General features: G+C 39.5%; 4 protein-coding genes across 6 annotated transcripts; 1 reads left to right on the forward strand and 3 right to left on the reverse strand.

The window, feature by feature from the left end:
- Positions 1-68: 68 nt before the first annotated feature.
- LOC129178277 (zinc finger protein 892-like) lies at positions 69-4,432 on the reverse strand. Its single transcript, XM_054770340.1, has 2 exons — positions 4,102-4,432; positions 69-1,789 (listed from the first exon to the last, which is right to left on the reverse strand). The coding sequence occupies exons 1-2, from the start codon at positions 4,193-4,195 to the stop codon at positions 753-755; spliced, it is 1,131 nt and encodes a 376-aa protein (XP_054626315.1). The 5' UTR covers positions 4,196-4,432; the 3' UTR covers positions 69-752.
- A 742-nt stretch (positions 4,433-5,174) lies between these two features.
- LOC129178247 (zinc finger protein OZF-like) lies at positions 5,175-8,272 on the reverse strand. The gene is made up of 2 exons (XM_054770271.1): positions 8,015-8,272; positions 5,175-6,502 (listed from the first exon to the last, which is right to left on the reverse strand). Exons 1-2 carry the CDS (start codon positions 8,109-8,111, stop codon positions 5,292-5,294), a joined length of 1,308 nt encoding a protein of 435 aa, XP_054626246.1. The 5' UTR covers positions 8,112-8,272; the 3' UTR covers positions 5,175-5,291.
- A 7,061-nt stretch (positions 8,273-15,333) lies between these two features.
- LOC129178260 (zinc finger protein 37-like) lies at positions 15,334-18,154 on the forward strand. Its single transcript, XM_054770300.1, has 2 exons — positions 15,334-15,762; positions 16,853-18,154. The coding sequence occupies exons 1-2, from the start codon at positions 15,567-15,569 to the stop codon at positions 17,875-17,877; spliced, it is 1,221 nt and encodes a 406-aa protein (XP_054626275.1). The 5' UTR covers positions 15,334-15,566; the 3' UTR covers positions 17,878-18,154.
- LOC129178287 (oocyte zinc finger protein XlCOF19-like) lies at positions 15,759-21,886 on the reverse strand. Of its 3 annotated transcripts, none has more exons than XM_054770357.1 (3): positions 21,436-21,886; positions 20,468-20,596; positions 15,759-16,953 (listed from the first exon to the last, which is right to left on the reverse strand). In XM_054770357.1, the coding sequence occupies exons 1-3, from the start codon at positions 21,629-21,631 to the stop codon at positions 16,925-16,927; spliced, it is 354 nt and encodes a 117-aa protein (XP_054626332.1). In that variant the 5' UTR covers positions 21,632-21,886; the 3' UTR covers positions 15,759-16,924. The 3 variants fall into 3 exon arrangements, with proteins under 3 accessions (XP_054626332.1, XP_054626331.1, XP_054626329.1); XM_054770356.1 differs by lacking the exon at positions 15,759-16,953 and having other exon boundaries at positions 19,206-20,596; positions 21,436-21,570; positions 21,662-21,886; XM_054770354.1 differs by lacking the exon at positions 15,759-16,953 and having other exon boundaries at positions 19,206-20,596.
- Between the last annotated feature and the right edge of the window lie 135 nt (positions 21,887-22,021).

The following is a 22,021-nucleotide window of genomic DNA, read 5'->3' on the forward strand; positions in this document are numbered from 1 at the left end:
TCACCCAGCAAGGTAAGTGGTTAGAATATTACAGGAGAACAATCGCAGTTTTGTCATGTTGACTTTTCTTTATTGTGTAAATAAAGACAGGTGACATTTATTCTCTTTTAATCAGCCACCGGAAAACAAGAGCTGGATGATTTGTGTAAAAAAACGAATCGCCAAAAAATGTTGAGAAACTGTTATTGATGAATAAAAATGTATAAAACCTCCACTGGTGTGCACATCATTGCCCCTCTTCCTAATTCCGCAGGCATCTAATGTCCCTTGCCTGCTTTAAGGGACGCCATTTTACTAAAGCAACTGAAAGAAATATAATTCATAAATATTACACAACCTCAGTACTGCAGGTAATACACAGCGAGTACATTGTAGTGCATTGCTGTCTCCCTTAGGTGTGGAGGTATCATTACACCCTTGACCGACAAAGTGTGTGGTGAAATAGGAGTTGGTGTGAACACAAATCAACAATGGACGAAATCTATCCACTGTAAACTAAAAGCTGTGGTAGACTGAAAGAGGAAAGTGGACAAGAAGAGAAAAACAAACCAGCTGAGAGGAAATATATGCTAAACGCTAACAGACTGCCTTGCTAACCGGGCTAACAGCTAACAACAGAACGGCTTTTCAGCCGCTCTTCATGACTCAAGTTTGTAATTTAATCAAATAAAACAAATAAAACCTTGTCTTTCCCCATTTGTTATTACATTTAAATATCAAAGTACTGACAGTTTATTTCCAGTCATGGAGCTTCATTTACTGCTGCTGTTCTCACCAGCACACTTGTGTTTGTTAAGCTGGTACTTATAAGAGAATCTTTCACCACACACACTGCAACTCAACACTTTCTCACCAGTGTGTCTTCTCATGTGTACTACAAGGTTTGTTCGGTCACAAAAGCTTTTGTTGCAGATTGAACAGGAATATGGTTTTTCTCCAGTGTGTACTGTCATGTGCGTTTTCAAACATTGAATTTGTACAAAACTTCTACCGCACACTGAACAGGAAAAGGGTTTCTCTCCAGTGTGTATTCTTGTGTGTATTGTCAAATTTTGTTTTCGTACAAAACCTTTACCACACACTGAACAGGAAAAGGGCTTATCTCCAGTGTGTATTGTCATGTGTAATTTCCAATTGGTCTTTAGGGAGAATCTTTTATCACAAACTGAGCACTTGAATGGTTTTTCTCCTGTGTGCAGTCTCATGTGTCTTTTCATATTACTACGATCATTAAAGGTTTTGTCACAATGAGAGCATTTAAAGTGTGTGTTGTCAGTGTGACATGTCATATCAGCTTTAGAGTCTTCATCATCAGTGTCAGGAGAGTGTGACGTTGTGTCGTCACTATCTGATAGTGGAGTTAAGAGGTTGTCTGCTTGTGATCCTCCACAGTGGTCTCCATCCGCTTCTGTTGTCATGTGTTGAGTTGAGCTGCTGCTCGGAGGCTCCGCCTCTCTCTTCTCCTTCTCGTTTGGACTGTGATGAAGCTGTGAGGACTCAGGTGTTTTGTCTTCATGATCTTCAGTCTTCACAGAGACAATAGTGAGCGGCAACTTGGTGAGATCAGCCTCCTCTTGTCCAAGAAGACGCTCTTCCTCCTGAGTGATCCAGAGTTCTTCCTCTTCCTCTTTAACGTGGAGGGCCTCTGGCTCCCCCTTTTCCACTTTAATGTATAGGGCCTGTGGCTCTTCTTCTTCTTCTTTAATGTGGGCGGGGTGCTTTAAAATGAAGCTCCCTCCATGTGGCTGAGGAGGAGGTTCTTCTTGATGACCAGTTAGCTGTTGGAGGTCTGCAGAACAAGTAGGAATTCTTGTGAAATATTAAACAAGGTGATGTCTCAAAAGAAATGTACTGGTCTATTTTTGTACCAAGGATACTGCCGTGGCTCTTGTGGTTATGGTTTCAGGACATATTGGCCATTGTTTTATAAAAAAAAAAATACAGTTAGAAATCCCACAGTTTTTGCATATTTAATGCAAGCAGCGACTTGTCCCACTTTGTTTGACAGTCCTTGAATGCACCATCTAACTTTGCAATGCATCTTCCCCCACGCTGCACAGATAGACTACTATACTGTACTTTTCAGGTTTTTCTTTCAACTCATATTTGCTCCCAAATGCTGATACTATGTGGGAATGAATAAAGGTTAGATTTGATGACCTTGTTGATTGCTAATGGGCGTATTTGTTGGCGCACCACTGTGAAAATCAAGTCCAGGCTCGTACTGGTGGATGGTGGGTCTGTATTCATTTAGTGCTTTTAATTTGATGTTGTTCCTGTCATAGTTTTGCACAACACATAATTAAGATAAATTAGATCGCTACAATCTACGAATGTTTTACTGATGTGTTGAAAATCGTTCTGCTAAGGCTATTTAGATCACTGATCTGTACTAATAAATCTGGATAGGCCATTGGTCAATGACTTGTGAAGCCACGCGGCCACCATTTTACCACTCACAAGAAACACTTCTCAGACAATGACTTATGTGAGAACTTGTGAGTTGTCTGTTGTTAGTTTGTTAGCCACTCACACTAAATGCAAGGTTAGTCTTCAGACTAACCTCCCTCAACAGGTGTGCTTGAACTTAGTCATAAGGACTCGGGTATGATCATTTTTAAAAATTCTGTCGATATCATACCATACCTGAGTCATAACGGCTTTACATAGGGGGCCATGGGGGATATGTAAACAAACAAGCGCGACTAGACTACTAAATCATTTGCGCTTGCTTGCAAATATAAAAAAATACGTTTTTTTTTTGTTTACCCGAATTTAAAATGAACCCCCATATGGAGACAATGTTTATATATTATTACATATTATATTACATATTATTCCTGTGGTTTTTGTTAAAATATATTTCTATCTCAGAAAAGAGGTTATTTGTATTTCATAACACAAACAAAAAAAATCAGCAAAATGTTAAATGATTTTAAAACTGGTCCAAAGTCACTCTCTTTTATGATTCATATTTTGTCCAGGGTGCACCCCGCCTGTCGCCCGAAGTCAGCTGGGATAGGCTCCAGCATGCCCCCGCGACCCAAATGAGGATGAAGCGGTATAGAAAATGGATGGATGGATTTTGTACAGACAAGAGCTTAGTGAATTGTATGAAAGTAAGAAAAAAAAGTAAAGGATCATGACCATGGATTTTAGTGGAAAAAAGGGATGAATATGCAGTTAAAATTAAAATCTCTTTCTAGAGGAGTAAAACTATGCATTGCTATAGGGGAGTGCTGAGCCAGGGTGCAGAATAGAATTTTGTCCCAAAGGCAATGAGAATTGGAAGGGGAAAAAGTACATTTAATATCGCCAAAAGATAGAGAATAACGTATCAAATCGTTTTTAAGGGACGAAGGTTGCGTTACTTGAAGGAATGGGAGAATCTCCCCACTTTTGAATGTAAAATATAGATGTTCTGTTAGCCTCTTCATCTGCTTTGTACACGATGTACGCTGTGCCAATGTAGTCTGCTACGTACGAGATGTGAGTGGTAACATTCAAATGTGTTCCAAGCATTATATCGCGCCCTCTTCCTGCTCCGAGAGCACAAAAGCTACGCACTACGTAACATGCAAGTGCCGAGGGGAAACATCTTCAAGAAAATCAAGCAAGTCCAGATGCTCTGATTCAACTCCTCAGATAAAAAGTAACATTCAAACAGATTTACATATCACATTTACTTTTTTTAATTAACTAAGTAGGTAAGTTTAATAATAAAAAGGAGTGCCATATTTCTGTAGACCACCCCTCTGCCTGGGTTAAGTTAGTCCAGTCATACTATACCTGGGAGTCTTCGTTGTGGGCGGAATTCCCAACCAAACACCACGCGAGTGATACGCTTACACATTTTATTTTGAAGACTAGCGAAAAACTAACGAACCCGAAGGGTCGTGTTACACAGCATCTTTTATTAAACTTCAAGTATAATCTGAGTATTTCATTGCCGGGCCAAGTGTCCTCGTTTTCGGTCATGATAATATGGTCACTCCATTGCCCGCCATCCTGCATTTAATTTTTACAGTACTGCTTAAAACCTACTCTTTAAATTAACCAGAGGAATAGTGTTAAGGGATAAAATACAACATGTAAACATACCTCGAATGTGTGGCACCATGTCGGACGTGCAAGCCTCCAGTTGTTGCCGCTCCTTCTCCTCTCTTGTTCGAGAAAGTTCTTCACCCGACGCCATCGTTCTTTCAGACACCTTACAAATGTCGTCAGTAGCGGCAATGTGTCTCTTCTTTATCAACTCTTTCGATGGTTTGAATCCACTCTGTTACACTTTGCCGCATTCGCCATTTGCCTCGTGCCTTCTGCGTTCTTAACTTCCGCCTTCTTTAGTGATGTGCGGAACGATACTGAAATATCGATTCCTCAGATACCGGATCTTTAGCCTCTAAAATTGATTATTTGATACTTAAGGTCTCTAAAGTCTTCTCAAATTGAAAACGGCTACACTCTTGGCTCTAGTATAGAATACATCGGTCTAGAATGGCACCTCCCCACCTGAGGGAGGCAGTAATGCTAGAATGTACTAGCGGTGTCTTGTATGCCGGAAGTAAATAAAATAACAGTGGAAGCGACAGCAAGACGGTGTTTATTAGTCCTTATGATTGCGTTCATGTTTTTTGGTTTGTATTTGCTACATATTTATATAATTACTTAAACACATCTAAAATAGTAGCAATGTTCTTTACTAAATCCAAAAGTTTCAGGGGAAAGACTGCAGATCGTGGTTGTCATCATTGACACAAAACTGTCATTTAAATCACGTCACAAGTGTCTGTAATCGAATCAAATTTAATCTTAGTAATCTCAGACAACTTTCCCCGGTCCGGCTGTTGTTGGTATCATGTATACAAGTTTGTGTCATTATTCGATGTTTTATTTACTTTTAGTAAATGGGATTAGGATTAGGGACTAATAGATGAAAAAATAGCCTCTGGCTAATTCTGGCATTTTGACAGAAATGCCTATTCATATGCACTGTCCCTGAAAAAAAAAAAAAAAAAAACAGCTGAGAGGAAAACTATGCTAAACGCTAACAACTGGCTTGCTAACCAGGGTAAAGGCTAAGAACTGAACGGCTTTTCAGCCTCTCTTCTTGGCTCAAGTTTGTAATTTAATTAAATAAAACAGACTGACAGTCTGTCACAGATTTCCCCCCCTATTTATTTTTTATTACATTTAAATGGTAGAAGCATATCAACAAGATTAGGTTACACATACGTCACACTTTATGTGTGATGATGTTAGAAGGTCAAAGTTCTCAAAGTCTCGACAGTTTACTTCAAGTCCTGCAGCTTCCTGCAGCTACTGCTGCTGTTCTCACCAGCACACTTGTGATTATTAAGCTGGTACTTATAAGAGAATCTTTCACCACACACACTGCAACTCAGCACTTTCTCTCCAGTGTGTCTTCTCATGTGTCTTACAAATGTTGATCGGTGACAAAAGCTTTCGTCGCAGAATGAACAGGAATATGGTTTCTCTCCAGTGTGTATTCTTATGTGTGCTTGCAAGTTTGGCTTTTGAGAGAACGTTTTACCACATGTTGAACAGGAATACGGTTTCTCTCCAGTGTGTATTCTCATGTGTTGTAAAAGGTTTGTTCGGTCACAAAAGCTTTTGTTGCAGATTGAACAGGAATATGTTTTTTCTCCGGTGTGTACTGTCATGTGCGTTTTCAAACATTGAATTTGTACAAAACTTCTACCACACACTGAACAGGAAAAGGGTTTCTCTCCAGTGTGTATTCTTGTGTGTATTGTCAAATTTTGTTTTCGTACAAAACCTTTACCACACACTGAACAGGAAAAGGGCTTATCTCCAGTGTGTATTGTCATATGTAATTTCCAATTGGTCTTTAGGGAGAATCTTTTATCACAAACTGAGCACTTGAATGGTTTTTCTCCTGTGTGCAGTCTCACGTGTCTTTTCATATTACTACGATCATTAAAGGTTTTGTCACAGTGAGAGCATTTAAAGCGTGTGTTGTCAGTGTGACATGTCATATCAGCTTTAGGGTCTTCATCATCAGTGTCAGGAGAGTGTGACGTTGTGTCGTCACTATCTGATAGTGGAGCTAAGAGGTTGTCTGCTTGTGATCCTCCACAGTGGTCTCCATCAGCTTCTGTTGTCATGTGTTGAGTTGAGCTGCCGCTCTTCTCCTTCTCGCTTGGACTGTGATGAAGCTGTGAGGATTCAGGTGTTCTGTCTTCATGATCTTCAGCCTTCACAGAGACAATAGTGAGCGGCAACTTGGTGAGATCAGCCTCCTCTTGCCCAAGAAGACGCTCTTCCTCCTGAGTGATCCAGAGTTCTTCCTCTTCCTCTTTAACGTGGAGGGCCTCTGCCGCCCCTTCTTCCACTTTTACGTGTACGGCCTCTGGCTCTTCCTTTTCCTCTTTGACGTAAGGGGGCCGCTTCAAAATGGAACTCCCTCCATGTGGCTGAGGAGGAGGTTCTTCTTGATGACCAGTTAGCTGTTGGAGGTCTGCAGAACAAGTAGGAATTCTTGTGAAATATTTAACAAGGTGATGTCTCACATGCAAGGTATTGGTCTATTTTTCTTCTTAAATAATCTTCGGAAATTTTCTTTTCGGAATATTAGGACTTTATTCCCATAATATTTTGACTTCATTTCCATAATATAACTATTTCCCTAACCTAATTTTCAAAAATTTAATAGTTATATTATAAGAGTACATCTTTTAAAAAATTATTTTTTTCTTTAATATTTAATCTCTATCTTCCTAAAATGACATTATTTTTCCTCATAATATTATGAGTTTTTTCTTTTTAAAATTGTGACTAAAAAAACTTCTCTCGCCCCCCATTTTTGTTGTTGTTTTTATTTTTTAAATTCGAAATATTTCAACGTTCTTGTTAAATAATCTTCTTAAATTTTCTTTTTGTAATATTATGACTTTATTCCCATAATTTAACGTTTTATTACAACTCTATACTACTAAAATGGAATTATTTTTCCTCATAATATTATGAGTTTATTCTCATAAAATTGTGACTTCTCAGAATATTTTGACTTCATTCTCAAACTGTTTTTTCTCATTTCTGCTGTTGTGTTTCCCACCCCAACTATTTAAACTTTCTTCTTGTAAATTGGTTTCTCAGAATTATGACTTCATTCCTATATTTTAATTTTATTCTTGTAACAGTATAACTTGTTTCCCCAACCTAATGTTGAAAAAATTACAACTTTTGTTTGTTTCTCATATTACAGCTTAAAGCGTAAAAAGAATGCCTTTTTTTTTCTTTTATATTCCAACTTTATGCTACTAAAATTATGCTATTTTTCCTCACAATATTACTGCATTATTCTCGTAAAATTACGTTTTCTCGTTAGATTACAACTTTTTTCTCTTAATATTTTGACTTCATTTTTGTAAAATTACTGCAGATTTGTCCATTTTTGCTATGCTTGTGTGTGTTTTTAAAAAAATGTTCTTGTTAAAATTATATTTTTAGAATCTGCCATGGGCCGCAAATGGTCCCGTCGTACACTGTCTTGGTTATCATACAATCTTGCACGTAACAAACAGCTGTATTTTAGTTTGGCACGTTAAATTTTGTGGTATCAATAAAGACGTGGACGATACTCCGAGAAAAAAAGGAGAACCATATTTCTGTAGACCACTTTTCTGCCAGGGTCAATAGATAGTACCGTCATACTGTACCTGGGAGTCTGCATTGTGGGGGAAATTCCCCCAATTAACACAGCGTGAGCCGGTCTTACACATTTTATTTTGACAAAGACTAGTGAATCCTAAGGGTCGTATTATAAGGCATCTTTGATTAAACTTTAAGTACCATTTGAGTATTCCATTGCCGGGCCGAGTGCCCTGGTTTTCGCTCTTGAAAATATGATCACCCTAGTATTCATTGGCCGCCATCTTGCATTAGATTTTTACAGTACTGCTTAAAAACTGACTCCTTAAACTAACCATAGAAATTGTGCTAAAGAATTAAATACAACATGTAAACATACCTTGAATGTGTAGCGCAATGTCAGTCGTGCAAACCTCAAGTTGTTGTCCTTCGTCCTCCCCTCTTGTTTGAGAAAGTTCTTCATCCCCCGACGCCATCGTTCTTTAAAACACCTCAGAAATGTCGTCAGTAGCGGCACTGTGTCTCTCCTTTATCAACTCTTTCGATTGTTTGATTCCATTTTGTGACACTTTGACGCATTCGACATTTGCCTGACGGCTTCGTTGTTAACTTCCGCCTTCATCCACTGTTTTAACTCCTCAGTAAGAAAAGTATCTATTGGTCAAGGAGTGTGGCGTTAACAAGGGGCCTGCCTACTCTGCATCAACTTCCGTATTATGCCCTACGCGGGTTTGGCCGCCATGATGGTGAGCAGAATCGAGAAACATTGCATTGGAAACATGTCCTCGGAACGCTGCTCAGCCATTAATTGCGCTAATAGACGGTCAAAAGACCAAATGTGTCGTTTTTCAAGTTCCCCAAAAACAAAGACAGGTATGTGTCATAAAAATGTTGTAGGTTCATAACACTGGTTGTTGTAAATAAACAGGACATTGGACAAGACTTACAAAGTGTATATTGTATGGGACTCCCACGCAAAATACCTTATAGCTAATTTCTTTCTCTGGGTGATTAGTTGAATTAATGACGATGATGATTTAGATTATAGTCTATGAAACAACAACGCCATTACTGAAATAAATGTAGCATTATGTAAATACTTCCAGTTAACTATCCAGATAATAAAAAAAATATACATAATAAAAAAAAATACTTTTAAATCAAATTTCTGTAAAAAATAACCCGATTTTTTTTAATCAACTTGGAATGGTGATGAATGATGCCATTTGTGGTCCTAACCACACAGGTTATTTTGTTATATTGTTATTGTTTAATTATATACATACTGAATAATACATCATACAAATAATGTTGCTTGTTAAGCCTTAGTAACACTGTAAGGGAGGAAAACTACCTCTCAGCAGCACCCCCTGCTGCTCAGTGAGAACAGAAACTCCAGAACAATACATGCTTTCACTTTTAAGTCCCCAGATACCAGAAAACTCTCCAATGAAAAATGTGTTGCCAGCATATTATGTGTATTTGCACAAAAGTATGGGTATCGCCAATACCAGTCTGAATTTTACTCACTATCGGAAAGGAAATCAGGGGTATTGCGCATCACTAGTGCAGCCTGTGCTGCACTAGTGATGCGCCCACGCATATTATATTCTCCTTCTGACGTTATTAAACATGATTAAATCCCAATGTGTGACCCCTACTCAGACAGGCATGACATTTATCACAGAGCTCAACAAAGTCTACAAAACACTCACTGTGGCTGCTGATAGCGCCTCATGCTAGCTAGCAGTTGTACTGTGTTAATGAGCAAATAGAAAGCTTCTAAACACGTGCGATGACAACTACAACAACCAAAAAACAACAACAACCAAAGGATTGTGAAACTTAAGAAAACTTTAAAAGGTGCCATTAGGACCCATGACATGTTCAGGGCACCCACAAGAGGTCTGGGTGACAAAATGAGGCACCCAGGAGACACAAACAAGGCTACAGGGTCATGGAGACCAGGACCCCCATCAAAAGGCGACAATATGGATATACAGCATAGAGCAGGTTTGTTTCATTCTTACTCTCACATGTTTACTAACTTTAAATATGATCATTAACACGAAAAGGACGTGGAAGTAGTACATTATTTCCTGTGTATATATACTGTATTTATTATATACTGTATTCAGAGGGCAGATAGTTGTAACATTGATTAGTTCCAGCTCCAATAACTGTTCTTGATTTACTTTTTTTTTATTTATACGTTGACTAACTAAGACTGCACAAGGTTTAGTGTCATTATTTTAACTCCTATTTGCTTCTTGACTTTTTTTTTTACCATCCTTTCATACAGTAAGTGGGGAAAACTGTAAATGAGAAATTGAAAGTGAAGTATTGTAAGTGTCAACAAGTAGATGTGAAGGTGTGAATGAATTACCAGTAATGGGGATCGGGTAGGGTTAAATATCGGCTTCCTCCTACTCCTTTTCAGACATGTTGAATTCTGCAAATGTGACCATATGATGTTCCTTCATATAACTTGTTACGCATGTCTGAAACAAACATAGCATACCGACTTTATATTTGATTATTTAATGCGAAAATGACTCGAAAGTAGTACAATACTTCCTGTGTGTATACAGTATGATTCATTCAGTAATCCCTCGTTTATTGCAGTTAATTGGTTCGGGACCCGACCGTGATAAATTCACTTCCACGATATAGTAATTAATGTTAAATGGAATATTTTCATAGTTAGAGCATAGAAAACCTGTTCATGACTTTCTAAATATGTTCTTTTTTATCATTATTAGATCCCTGTAGACATGGAATAACACCCCTATAATCACCTTTATACTCTGATAACCAAATGTAGTGAACATACTACTGTACTGTATTGTAATGGAAAATATGACAGAAATTCAACATAAATAAGGCTCACACGTAGCATTGGGGGCATAACTCAGGGTGGTCCGCAGACGCAGAGAATTTCATCGCATAGCAGAACTACCTGTTTTACTGTGCATATGACAATAAAACTCTTGAATCTTGAATCTTGAGCGACCGGGAGTGCCACATAAATGTGAAGGTGCAATGGTGCCCCTGCCAGCCACACCTCTGGAAGCAGGGAGGAAAAAAAGAAACAGATGAGTAACATACTACATGGATGGTGATGACACAACAGCACACCTAACGAGCTGTATCCATAGAAATAGCCATGGTATTATTACAAGCAGATTGACATATACTGTAGAGCTGGAAAGTTAGCCAGAGAAGGTGAAAGGGAAGCTCAGTATATAAAGGGAGACCCCCGGCAGTCTAGTTCTATGGCAGCAAAACTAAGAGATGACTCGCGGCATGACTATAGGCTTTGCCACATTCTTTATTACCGGTACAAGAAATAGGATTTAAGGCAGTTCATTTAATGCCAACGGAAAAGCTGGATTTTTCTCAAGTGTTTGTTTGCAGCCCCCCCACATTACAGATAATGGGAAGGAACCACAGCCCCCCCACATTAAAAATGAAGAGGACGAGCCACAGTCCCCCTACATTAAAAATGAAGAGGATGAGCCACAGCACCCCTACATTCAAGAGGACGAGAAGGTGCCACAGCCCCCCCACATTAAGGAGGACGAGGAGGATCACAGCATCAGTCACGAGGGGGAGCATCTTGAAGGACAGGAGGAGTTCCCAGTGATTGGTGTCCCTGTGAAGAGTGAAGATGATGAAGACAAAGGTGAAAGTGAGGAGAAGAGAGAGGTGGAGCCTCCAAGCAGCAGCTCAACTCAACACATGACAACAGAAGCTGATGGAGACCACTGTGGAGGATCACAAGCAGACAACCTCTTAGCTCCACTATCAGATAGTGACGACACAACGTCACACTCTCCTGACACTGATGATGAAGACTCTAAAGCTGATATGACATGTCACACTGACCACACACACTTTAAATGCTCTCACTGTGACAAAACTCTTGCTCACAAGGGAAGTCTGAAAAGACACTTGAGAGATAAGACGGGTGAGAAACCTTTCACCTGCTCTGTTTGTGGTAAAAGATTCTGTCAGCAGTCACATTTGAAAACACAACAAGAATACACAATGGAGAGAAAGCTTTTACCTTTTCAGTGCGTGGTGAAGGTTTTGTGCGAAAAGCTCATTTGAAAAAAACACATTCCTGTTTAGTGTGTGGTATGGGTTTTGCACGAAAAGACCATTTGTATTTACACGCGAGAACGCACACTGGAGAAAAACCAGATCCTTGTTCAGTGTGTGGTATGGGTTTTGCACGAAAAGCTGAATTGAAAATACACATGAAAAAACACACTGGCTGGAAAGTGTTGAGTTGCTGTGCATGTGGTGAAATGTTTTATAAGAACCAGCTTAACAATCACATGTGTGCTGGTGAGAACAGCAAATGAAGCTGCACGACTTTAAATAAACTTTCAAGACTTTTCCAACATGGCCCCCACATGCAGTATCTCATGTGTCTAACACATTCTTGTTAATATAACATTTTCTTACGGAAATATTCCAACACGCACTGTGAAAAACTCACATACGCTTACGGATCAATCAGAAATTCTGAATTGCTTCAGTGAACATTTTTGGTATCCATCGGGTTGTTTAGATGAGACATTGCATTTCAACTCAAAAACATGAATTGAAAATGGGCAGTCTTTGCCCCCTCCATTGGCTTCCTCAACTGCCTCATTTCTTTTCAGATCAGTGACTGAGGCTGAAAGGAAGCAGACAACTCTGCGGGTCCAGATGTTTTTTTTTCTTAAATCGTCAAAAGATTTTATAACTGTCATACCTTTTTAAGCATAGTCCTTCAAACAATGTTATCCCCACTGCGTGGAAATCTACTTTTCTATCTACTACCTTTGCTGACAGGAAGGAACTCTGCTGATCTTAGTAACTACAGGCTAATAGCAAAGTTATGTATCCTGGTAAGTCCTTGAGAAAATTGTAACTGAAAAAATGAATGAAGTTTTTGATATTTGATTTTAAAAAACTACCCGAAAACTGGGCAGTACAGTAATTATTGCAGTTAAATTAGTGAATGATATTATTGAGTTTCTTTATTGTAAAAAGTTGTGTCCAGTGCTTTTTATTGGCTTGTGTAAGGCCGAGGACACTGGTGTCCATGCTACCTTCTTAAATTTGCATTATAAAATTGAGCTGCTATTGGCTTGTTTTTTAACTACCTCTCACAAACAACTTCGTACGCATTGCTGGTCTGTTTCCCTCTTTCCTTTCAGTAACTAAAGGGGTGCCCCAGGGTTCTGTTGTGGGTGGGTTGCTGTTTTCCTTTTATATGAATAATCTTTGTCTAAATGTGTGAAATGTTTTTTATGCAGCTGTGGTGGAAAATTTCTGTTAGCACCTGTGGAGAGAAGAAATAAACTGCTCAACGACAGATCTGCATTTAACAAAGTCAGCCCCCACAAACTCACAAACAAGCTCCTCACACTTGGCCTGTCACCCTTCCTCTGTAACTGGGTGTAACTTTCTAACAGGTAGGCCCCAGTCAGTCAGAGTCCACAATCGCACATCCAGCTCAAGAATTGTGAGCACTGGGACCCCACAGGGGTGTGTGCTGAGTCCACTCCTCTACACACTCTTCACCTATGATTGCGTGGCCTCCCAGAACAACACCAGCATCATTAAATTTGCGGATGACACTACAGTCATCGGACTGATCACTGGTGGTGTTGAAACATCATACAGAAGAGAGGTGGCGGACCTCACAGCTTGGTGTCGTGATAACAATCTCCTTCTCAATACAGATAAGACCAAAGAGATGATCATCGACCCAAGAACAAGGGAAAAGGAGCCGCATAGACCCCTGTTTATTGATGAGACTGAGGTGGAGAGGGTGAAAACCTTCAAGTTCCTTGGCACACACATCAGCGAGGACCTCACCTGGTCTCACAACACCCAACAAATTATGAAGAAGTCCCAAAGGAGACTGTACTTCCTGAGAAGACTGAGGAAATTTGGCATGTCCACCAAAATCCTTAGTTGCTTCTACAGATGCACTATAGAAAGTGTCCTTACCGCCTCCATCACTGTTTGGTACGGTAACTGTACAACACGTGATAGGAAGGCACTCCAGCGGGTGATCAAGACCTCACAGAACATTGTTGGGGCAGCCCTCCCCTCACTGCAAGACATTTATAAATCTAGAGTCCTACGCAGAACACACAACCTCATCAAGGACAGCACACATCCACAACACTCATTATTCACACTCCTACCGTCAGGCAGACGCTACAGGAGTTTGAAGTCCAGGACCACAAGGCTGGCAAACAGCTTTTACCCACAGGCCATCAGGCTTCTCAACGAAGCACTCACACACGCCGCACGCAACACACGCACACACTCATAGCACTTTATTATTTATTTATTTATTGATTGATTTATTTGTATTGATGTCTCTGCTGTTGTTGTTGCTTAATTTATTTGTATATACAGTATGTTTCTTATGTTCTTATTCTTTTTCTTGTGTTTTTCTTTCTTTCTTTTTCTGGGAGAATGAACAGAACAAGAATTTCATTGCATAGCAGAACCACCTGTTTTACTGTTCATATGACAATAAAACTCTTGAATATTTCTTTTTGGGTATTTATTCTGCGGAAGGAGACAGTTGACAAAAGGTCACAAAGGAGTCTCACACAAGTGACCAATGGTGGTCGTGGCCACCACTGGTCACTCTCTGGCCCGTTTTAATTTAAAAACCTGTTCTTGGGCTCTTGGCATCATATCTCTGCATATACATGCGTGAAAACTAACTGTATGCTGTGCGTTATCAGGACAACACCCTGATGGTGGTTCCTAGAGTCAGACCAGAGACAGCATTCCAGTTTGATTTACAGTATGTGAACTTCTTACTTCAGGAGAATTGAAATCTATTTTTAAAGCAATGGGAAATCAATGAGTTTGAATGTAATCGTTTTTAAACTGTTGTAACTTGATGTAATGTACACTGTGGGCTGAAAATGACTTGTCTCGATCTTTGTGTTATGCTGTTGTCTTCATCAGTTTTTAAAAAAATCTCAATGAGGTTTACCTGTTTACATAAAGGATATAATAAAAAAATATTGATAAAATATACGTTATTTGTATTATGTATGAAGTTCAAATGACATTTATATGAATATACCTGGGCTTCAAGCAGGGGCCGCAGAATCAGAGTGGAGAGCAGACCCAGACCAGGGGTGCCCAAAGTGCGGCCCAGGGGCCATTTGCAACCAGTAACTTCTTGTTTTTTATTGGCTCGTGGCACATTGTAGACATTTAATTAACCCCCCACCCCCCAAAAACAGAAACAATGGAAAAAAAGAGAAAAAGGTAATCTAGCAAGGAAAAGCTGAAATGGTGAAATGTCCTACATTAATCCTACATTTCCTGAAAGTTCCCAAGAGATAGGTATAGCATGTAATGACACCTCCTCACCTGAGGGAGGCAGTAATGCTAGAATTTACAAGCTGTGTCTCGCCTGCCGGAAGTAACTAAAAGGACAGTGGAAGCATCAGCAAGATGCTATTTATTATCCCCTGTGATTGCGTTCATCACATTTTTTGTCTTTTATTTTGTACACATTTATATCATGTAAAATAATAATACTCAACAGATCAATCCTTTGTAAAGGATAATTCCTCTCAGGCTAGCAAAGGCTGCGCTGCTAACAAAGAGACCTTAAAGTTAGCTACACATACTGCGCATGCGTCGCTCTACATTTTGGGCTACTGCTGTAAGAGAGTGTGCAAGGAAATGTTTAGCAAGACAACGAGATTCTTGCCGCGTTTCTTCTCTCGTCGCTACATATTTTTGGCGAGGATTGTCAATTACTGTTAAGAAAAGCTCTACTAATTTTAAGTTCCTCATGCTAGCTGCTAACAAAGAGACGCGGAAGTGGCCAACACATTGCTCCGGAGAGATCAAGTGTGAGTCTAAAATGTTTAGATTGTGTGAAAATGTGTAAAGTACAAATGCTGAGAGCGTTGGTGAATCAGCGACTAACTGCGGCTGTTGAAGAAATATTTGTAGTGTTGGAAAGAACGATAGCAGAGTACGAGGAGGAACTTTCTCGAACAAAAGAGGAGAACGAGCGACAACGTCAACTACTGAACGCTGTTTTCAGGAAACATCAAGTTGTGTTACACAGAGCAGGTTGGTTTCATTCTTACTCTCACATGTTTACTAACTTCATATTTGATCATTAACATAAAAAGGCAACTTTACTGAATGGGGGAGTTTTGTGAAAAAGTGAACGTAAGATAGTTGCGGTATGGAAGTGAAAGAAGAAGAATGGCAGGCTGTTAGAAGAAGGAACTCGAGGAGAGGAGACAAGCTAAGTGAACAGCTTGAAAAAAAAGTCATATGCAGAGGCAGTAGTAAGGAAAGCAGATGAAGTTAGAATGAAATGTAAAGAGGTAAGTGGAGTGAAAAATAGACAAAGAAAAAACATTCATAGCATTTTTAACAGTAAAAGGAAAAGGGACATCCCATGAAAAGCACTTTTAAATACCCCTGAGGCAATGTGAGCTTTCTAAATCTAAATTAAGCAAAACAGAAGCCTCTTATTTGACCAAAATGCTCACTGTAGCGCTTCCCTACGGACCTGGACCTCTTGATGCCTTATTTTAGCCCAGACAAGGGCAACGAGCAGCCCACAAGCTGGATACGACCCTCGCCTCTGAATAAGCCAGTAATTGGATTCATTTCCAAACATTTCTAAAAAGAAAATCATTGTAGTCCGTACCGTATGCACCACTGTACCGCCTCTCCCTTCAAACCATCTTGCCTTGCGTGACGTTGCACCTCCCCCCAAAAAATCAAACCTTATGTTACGGCAACGTGTTGCATAAAGGCTGTTGTTGTTTTTTCCAATAAAGATGTGTTTCCTCTACTGTGTATATTGTCAACCTACTCTTCATGCTGCCTAACCTTAGCAGCTTCACTCCACTGTACGTCACTTTACGTCACTACTATGACATTATATGTCCTCCCTTTGAAGATTTATTCCAGCTCAAACCAATTAAATTAAATGTTTAACAAAGTCGTACGTATTTTCCTTTCATTATAAATAAAATAACATTGATTGTCCAAAGCTACAGCATCTGGAGCATTTTAGTTGATACACTTATGTTCTAAAGCCAGCTGGTTTCTTGACAACTCTCCAAGATCTGGTGGGTACTTCCAGTGACCGAGCAAAGCTTGACTTTTCTAAAGCATGTGCTTGTCTTCTGGTGTCCTGCAGAAATCAGTGAAGAACATCTTCAGGAGGAGTGGCGCTTCAGGGTGGAGCAGGAGGAATCACAGTCCCCTCACATTAAAGAGGAAACGGAGGAGCCCCAGCTCCTGCACATTAAAGAGGAAGAGGAGGATCACAGCATCAGTCAGGAGCAAGAGCATCTTAAAGGACTGGGGGAGTTCCTGGTGATTGGTGTCCCTGTGAAGAGTCAAAATGATGAAGATGAAGGTAAAAGAGAGGTGGCGCCTCCAAGCAGCAGATCAACTCAACACATGACAACAGAAGCTGATGGAGACCACTGTGGAGGATCACAAGCAGACAACCTCTTAGCTCCACTATCAGATAGTGACGACACAACGTCACACTCTCCTGACACTGATGATGAAGACTCTAAAGCTGATACGACATGTCACACTGACAACACACGCTTTAAATGCTCTCACTGTGACAAAACTTTGAATCACTATCGTTATTTGAAAAGTCATTTGAAATTGCACACGGGAGAGAAACCATTCAAATGCTCACTTTGTGGGAAAAGTTTCTCCAAAAAGTCAAATTTGAAAGTACACACAAGGATACACACTGAAGAGAAACCTTTTATCTGTTCAGTGTGTGGTATAATGTTTGTACAAAAACGAGATTTGACCGTACACGCCGCAGTACACACTGGAGAGAAACCGTTTCCCTGTTCAATTTGTGGGAAAAGATTTTCTCTGAATTCAACTTTGAAAATACACATGAAAACCCACACTGGAGAGAAACCATTCATGTGCTCAGTTTGTGGTAAAAGATTCTCTCAAAAGGCAAATTTGACAGTACACACAAGAACACACACTGGAGAGAAACCTTTTTCCTGTCCAAGCTGTGGTATGGGTCTGGTGAACAAGCAGTGTTTGAAAAAACACATGAGAAGACACACTGGTGAGAAAGTGTTTAGTTGCAGTGTGTGTGGTGAAAGATTCTCTTATAAGTACCAGCTTAACAATCACAAGTGTGCTGGTGAGAACGGCAGCAGAAATATGTTATTATAGTAGGTTTGAACTATTTTAATGCTTTTTGTGTGTACATGACATCAACAGATTGCAATAGACTAATTTCACGTGATGTCAGACCACTTCGGCCTGTCGCTTTTTTAAAAATGACTAATAAAGAATTGAATATACGAACAGGAAAAGGGCACTTTCAACTCAACACTTTCACCAAATTTAACAATGTCTTATTTTTACGATTGTTGTCGCTCCAAATCATGGTGAAGGATTTGGACCACGTGACAAGCATGTAACTAATTCATTTCTACCAAATAAAACTTTCAGTCAGTTTTCAGTCTGACGTGAGTGATTCAAACAAGAAAGCATCGACGTTTATGGAAGGAGAGGAGAGAAGTACGTGCTGCAAGAGGCGCAACATGGGAGAAAGTTATGTATTAGGTTTCACTTTTGCCTCTCATAGCACATAACTGTGGTGCGTTCGAGGACTGCTCAACAAAGTGTGCAATCTTAACGTTTGAGGAAAGACCTTATAGGTGAAACAAAAACATAAACATGTCAAAATTGTGGGATTTCTAAGAGTTTCTGACATGAACGCACGTATCTTCTCAACGAGCAGCTGGTGCTGCTGTAGGCCCCTCCCCCCATCTGGAAGCACTCACAGGCAGCTCCATCTTGTTTGCGACATTAAAAAAAACAACAAAAAGAAGCAACAGAATAAATATATTAGCTGTGCTTGTCATGTTTTTTTGTCTCCCACAACATCATTTTGCTTTCCTGCAGCATCCATTGCAATTACACGCAAATGCGACAACGCTAATTCTGACAAAAAACTTCCCGTGGGAAGAAACTGAAAGGATGCGCGGCAGCAGTTTTGAAGTTTTGGGCTATTTGGCATCTATTACAACTCTGGTTTGAATGCCGGGATAGCCTGGAAGTAAAATGTTGTGGTTTCTTCACGTAACTTCTTCAGAACATCCAAAACAAATGAACCATTCCACACCAACAACAGACAATGCCGTAATTATGTCCCCCCCCCAACAACCGCAAATAAGTAGTCCTGTCGACATGTACTGTATGTTGGTACACATTATACCTTATTTTTTGAAAATTTGTGTAAATTAAGAATTGTAATTAATTTCATTAAAAAACATTGTAAATTAATTGAAAATTAATTTGTGTAAATAAAAAATGTTAAATTTGTTGTTTTTTTTTTTACTGAATTTGTGTCAATTAAAAATGTTGATTTCATTAATAAAAGTTATTTTTGATGTGTTTTGTGTAAATTAGAAATGTTAATTAAATTCATTAGTTTTTTTTTATAAATTTGTAATTTAAAAGTGTTAATTGAATTCATTTTGAAATTAGTCAAGTTATAAATATATTTTAAATTAAATAATTTAATCACAAATTCTATTAATATTTAATATTTGTATGATTCCAATCGTTTTTAACATTTCCCTAAGTAAAAATTGCTGAATTTGCAGACTTCCTGCATTTAGACAGCACCACCACCCCTTGCTGCCTTTCTCGGCATAAAAAAGGTGAAAAAAGTGAGGTCAACACAAATGAACAATGGACAACAACCATTCAATGTACAGTAAACTAAAAGCAGGGGTAGACAGACAGAGGAAAGCGGACAAGAGCAGGAAAACACACCAGCTAAGAGGGAAAAGATGCTAAATTCTAACAGACTGGCTTGCTAACCAGGCTAAGGGCTACAACAACAGCTTTTCTGCCTCTCTTCTTGTCTGAAATTTGCAATTGGATGAAATAAAACTGTTTTTTATTTGTATTACACTTACATAGTAGAAACAAATAAAAACAAGATTGTGTTCCACACAATGATGTCACATGGTGATGCTGTTAGCGAGTCAAAGTTAGCAATATCTTGACAGTTTATTTAAGGTCGTGCAGCTTCATTTACTGCTGCTGTTCTCACCAGCACACTTGTGGTTGTTAAGCTGGTGCTTATTACGGAATCTTTCATCACACACACTGCAACTAAACACTTTCTCACTGGTGTGTGTTCTCATGTGTACTACAAGTGCTATTCGTTGAGAAAAGCTTTTGTTGCAGCTTGAGCAGGAATATGGTTTTTCTCCAGTGTGTGTTCTCGTGTGTATTGTCAAATGATGATTTTGTCGAAAACCTTCACCACATACTGAACATGAATACGTTTTTTCTCCGGTGTGTTTTGTCATGTGTGTTTTCAAATGTTGATTTCGTACAAAACCTTTACTACACACTGAACAGGAAAAAGGTTTCTCTCCAGTGTGTTGACTAGTATGTTCTGTCAAATATCTCTTCCGAGAGAATCTTTTATCACAAACTGAACACGTGAGTGGTTTATCTCCTGTGTGACTCATCACGTATCTATTTAGCATACGGTGTTGTTTATATGTTTTGTCACAGTGAGAGCATTTAAAGTGTGTGTTGTCAGTGTGACATGTCATATCAGCTTTAGAGTCTTCATCATCAGTGTCAGGAGAGTGTGACGTTGTGTCGTCACTATCTGATAGTGGAGCTAAGAGGTTGTCTGCTTGTGATCCTCCACAGTGGTCTCCATCAGCTTCTGTTGTCATGTGTTGAGTTGAGCTGCTGCTTGGAGGCTCCACCTCTCTCTTCTCCTCACTTTCATCTTTGTCTTCATCATCTTCACTCTTCAAAGGGACACCAATCACTGGAAACTGCTCCAGTCCTTCAAGATGGTCTCCCTCCTGGCTGATTCTGTGCTTCTCCTCTTCTCCAATACTGTCTTCATCTATGACATTGTGAGGAAATGCAAAAACCAGCTATACCTTTATGTTGAGCACAATTAGTTTAGCCTGTCTAAACAGAGATCTGGAGAAGATGAGAGTGTGGGTGGCCAATTAGAAGGTTACCTTTGAATCCACCAAATGCAAGGCTTTGATGCTGTCAAGGAAAAAGATGCCAACAATTCCTGACTTGTACTTTGGAAGTACAAAACTTGCAGTGGATAAAAAGCTCAGTATTCTTGGCATCACCATTGACAGCAAGCTTCTTTGGTCCAGGCACATCTCGGACATCTCAAAGGTCATTTTATTCTCAGGGAATTCAATGAATCGCAACTGGACTGTTCAGGTTGTCTTAGAAGATGTTTCGCCTCTCATCCGAGGTTACATCAGTTCATGCCCAAAGACTCGGTGGGACACACACAGTGAGCATGAACTAGACTAGAGCCGTCCTATCTAGTCTGAGTGGTGTTTGTCCCACCTAGTCTTTGGGCATGAACTTGATGAAGCCTGCTCTCGGATGAGAGGCAAAAAGTCTTCTAAAGGCAACCTGAATACCCTGAGAATACATACATTAAGTGTAATCCCCCCTTCTTTTAGCCATCAACCAGCACCCAACCAGTTAAAACTATTCATGTGAACACTGTTGTTTTGATTTTAGCCATTGTTTAAGTCTTTTGTTAAAACCATTACTGTTGGTCTCGCATTTTAAATGAGTTGATAGGGAGTTCCAGAGCTGTGCCCCTTTTACACAGAGCAGACTGACAAAATAAAGTCTTGCAAGTCTTTTCATGTTAATGATCAAATATAGAGTTAGTACACATTTGAGAGTAAGAATGAAACAAACCTGCTCTGTGTAACACAACTTGATGTTTCTTGAAAACAGCGTCCAGTAGTTGACGTTGTCGCTCGTTCTCCTCTTTTGTTCGAGAAAGTTCCTCCTCGTACTCTGCTATCGTTCTTTCCAACACTACAAACATTTCTTCAACAGCCACAGTTAGTCGCTGATTCACCAACGCTCTCAGCATTTGTACTTTACACATTTTCACACAATCACAACACTTTACACTCACACTCGAGCTCTGCTTAGCGATGTGTTGATCACTTCCGATGTCGCTTTGTTGGCAGCTAGCAAGCTAAGCTAGCCCGACAAGCTTCAAAGTTCACAGAAACGAGCTTGTTCTGATACGAAGAACGAGTAACTTGCTATGGGTTATAAAAAACAAACGTAGAAATGCAGGAATTAACGCGGACTTAAAGACGAAAATTACTGCTAACTGCCCTTTCCTTGTATACTACTTCCGGTAAGCCACAACCAGTACAATAACGCCCCCTCGGGAAAGAAGGTGTCATTACACCCTTGAGGTATAAAGTGCGTGGTGAAAGAGTTGTTGTTCAAACACAAATGAACAATGGATATATCCATAATAATA

The sequence above is a fragment of the Dunckerocampus dactyliophorus genome, chromosome 3 (assembly GCF_027744805.1).
Source record: "Dunckerocampus dactyliophorus isolate RoL2022-P2 chromosome 3, RoL_Ddac_1.1, whole genome shotgun sequence".
Lineage (NCBI taxonomy): Eukaryota > Metazoa > Chordata > Actinopteri > Syngnathiformes > Syngnathidae > Dunckerocampus > Dunckerocampus dactyliophorus.

Coding starts and splice junctions, on each gene's coding strand:
- LOC129178260 (XM_054770300.1), top strand. CDS start 15,567: ATGTGTAAAGTACAAATGCTGAGAGCGTTGGTGAATCAGCGACTAACT. Junction 15,763..16,852: donor AGTTGTGTTACACAGAGCAG/GTTGGTTTCATT, acceptor GGTGTCCTGCAG/AAATCAGTGAAGAACATCTT.
- LOC129178247 (XM_054770271.1), bottom strand. CDS start 8,111: ATGGCGTCGGGGGATGAAGAACTTTCTCAAACAAGAGGGGAGGACGAA. Junction 6,503..8,014: donor CATTGCGCTACACATTCAAG/GTATGTTTACAT, acceptor CTTGTTCTGCAG/ACCTCCAACAGCTAACTGGT.
- LOC129178277 (XM_054770340.1), bottom strand. CDS start 4,195: ATGGCGTCGGGTGAAGAACTTTCTCGAACAAGAGAGGAGAAGGAGCGG. Junction 1,790..4,101: donor CATGGTGCCACACATTCGAG/GTATGTTTACAT, acceptor CTTGTTCTGCAG/ACCTCCAACAGCTAACTGGT.
- LOC129178287 (XM_054770354.1), bottom strand. CDS start 21,631: ATGTGTAAAGTACAAATGCTGAGAGCGTTGGTGAATCAGCGACTAACT. Junction 20,597..21,435: donor AGTTGTGTTACACAGAGCAG/GTTTGTTTCATT, acceptor ACAATGTCATAG/ATGAAGACAGTATTGGAGAA.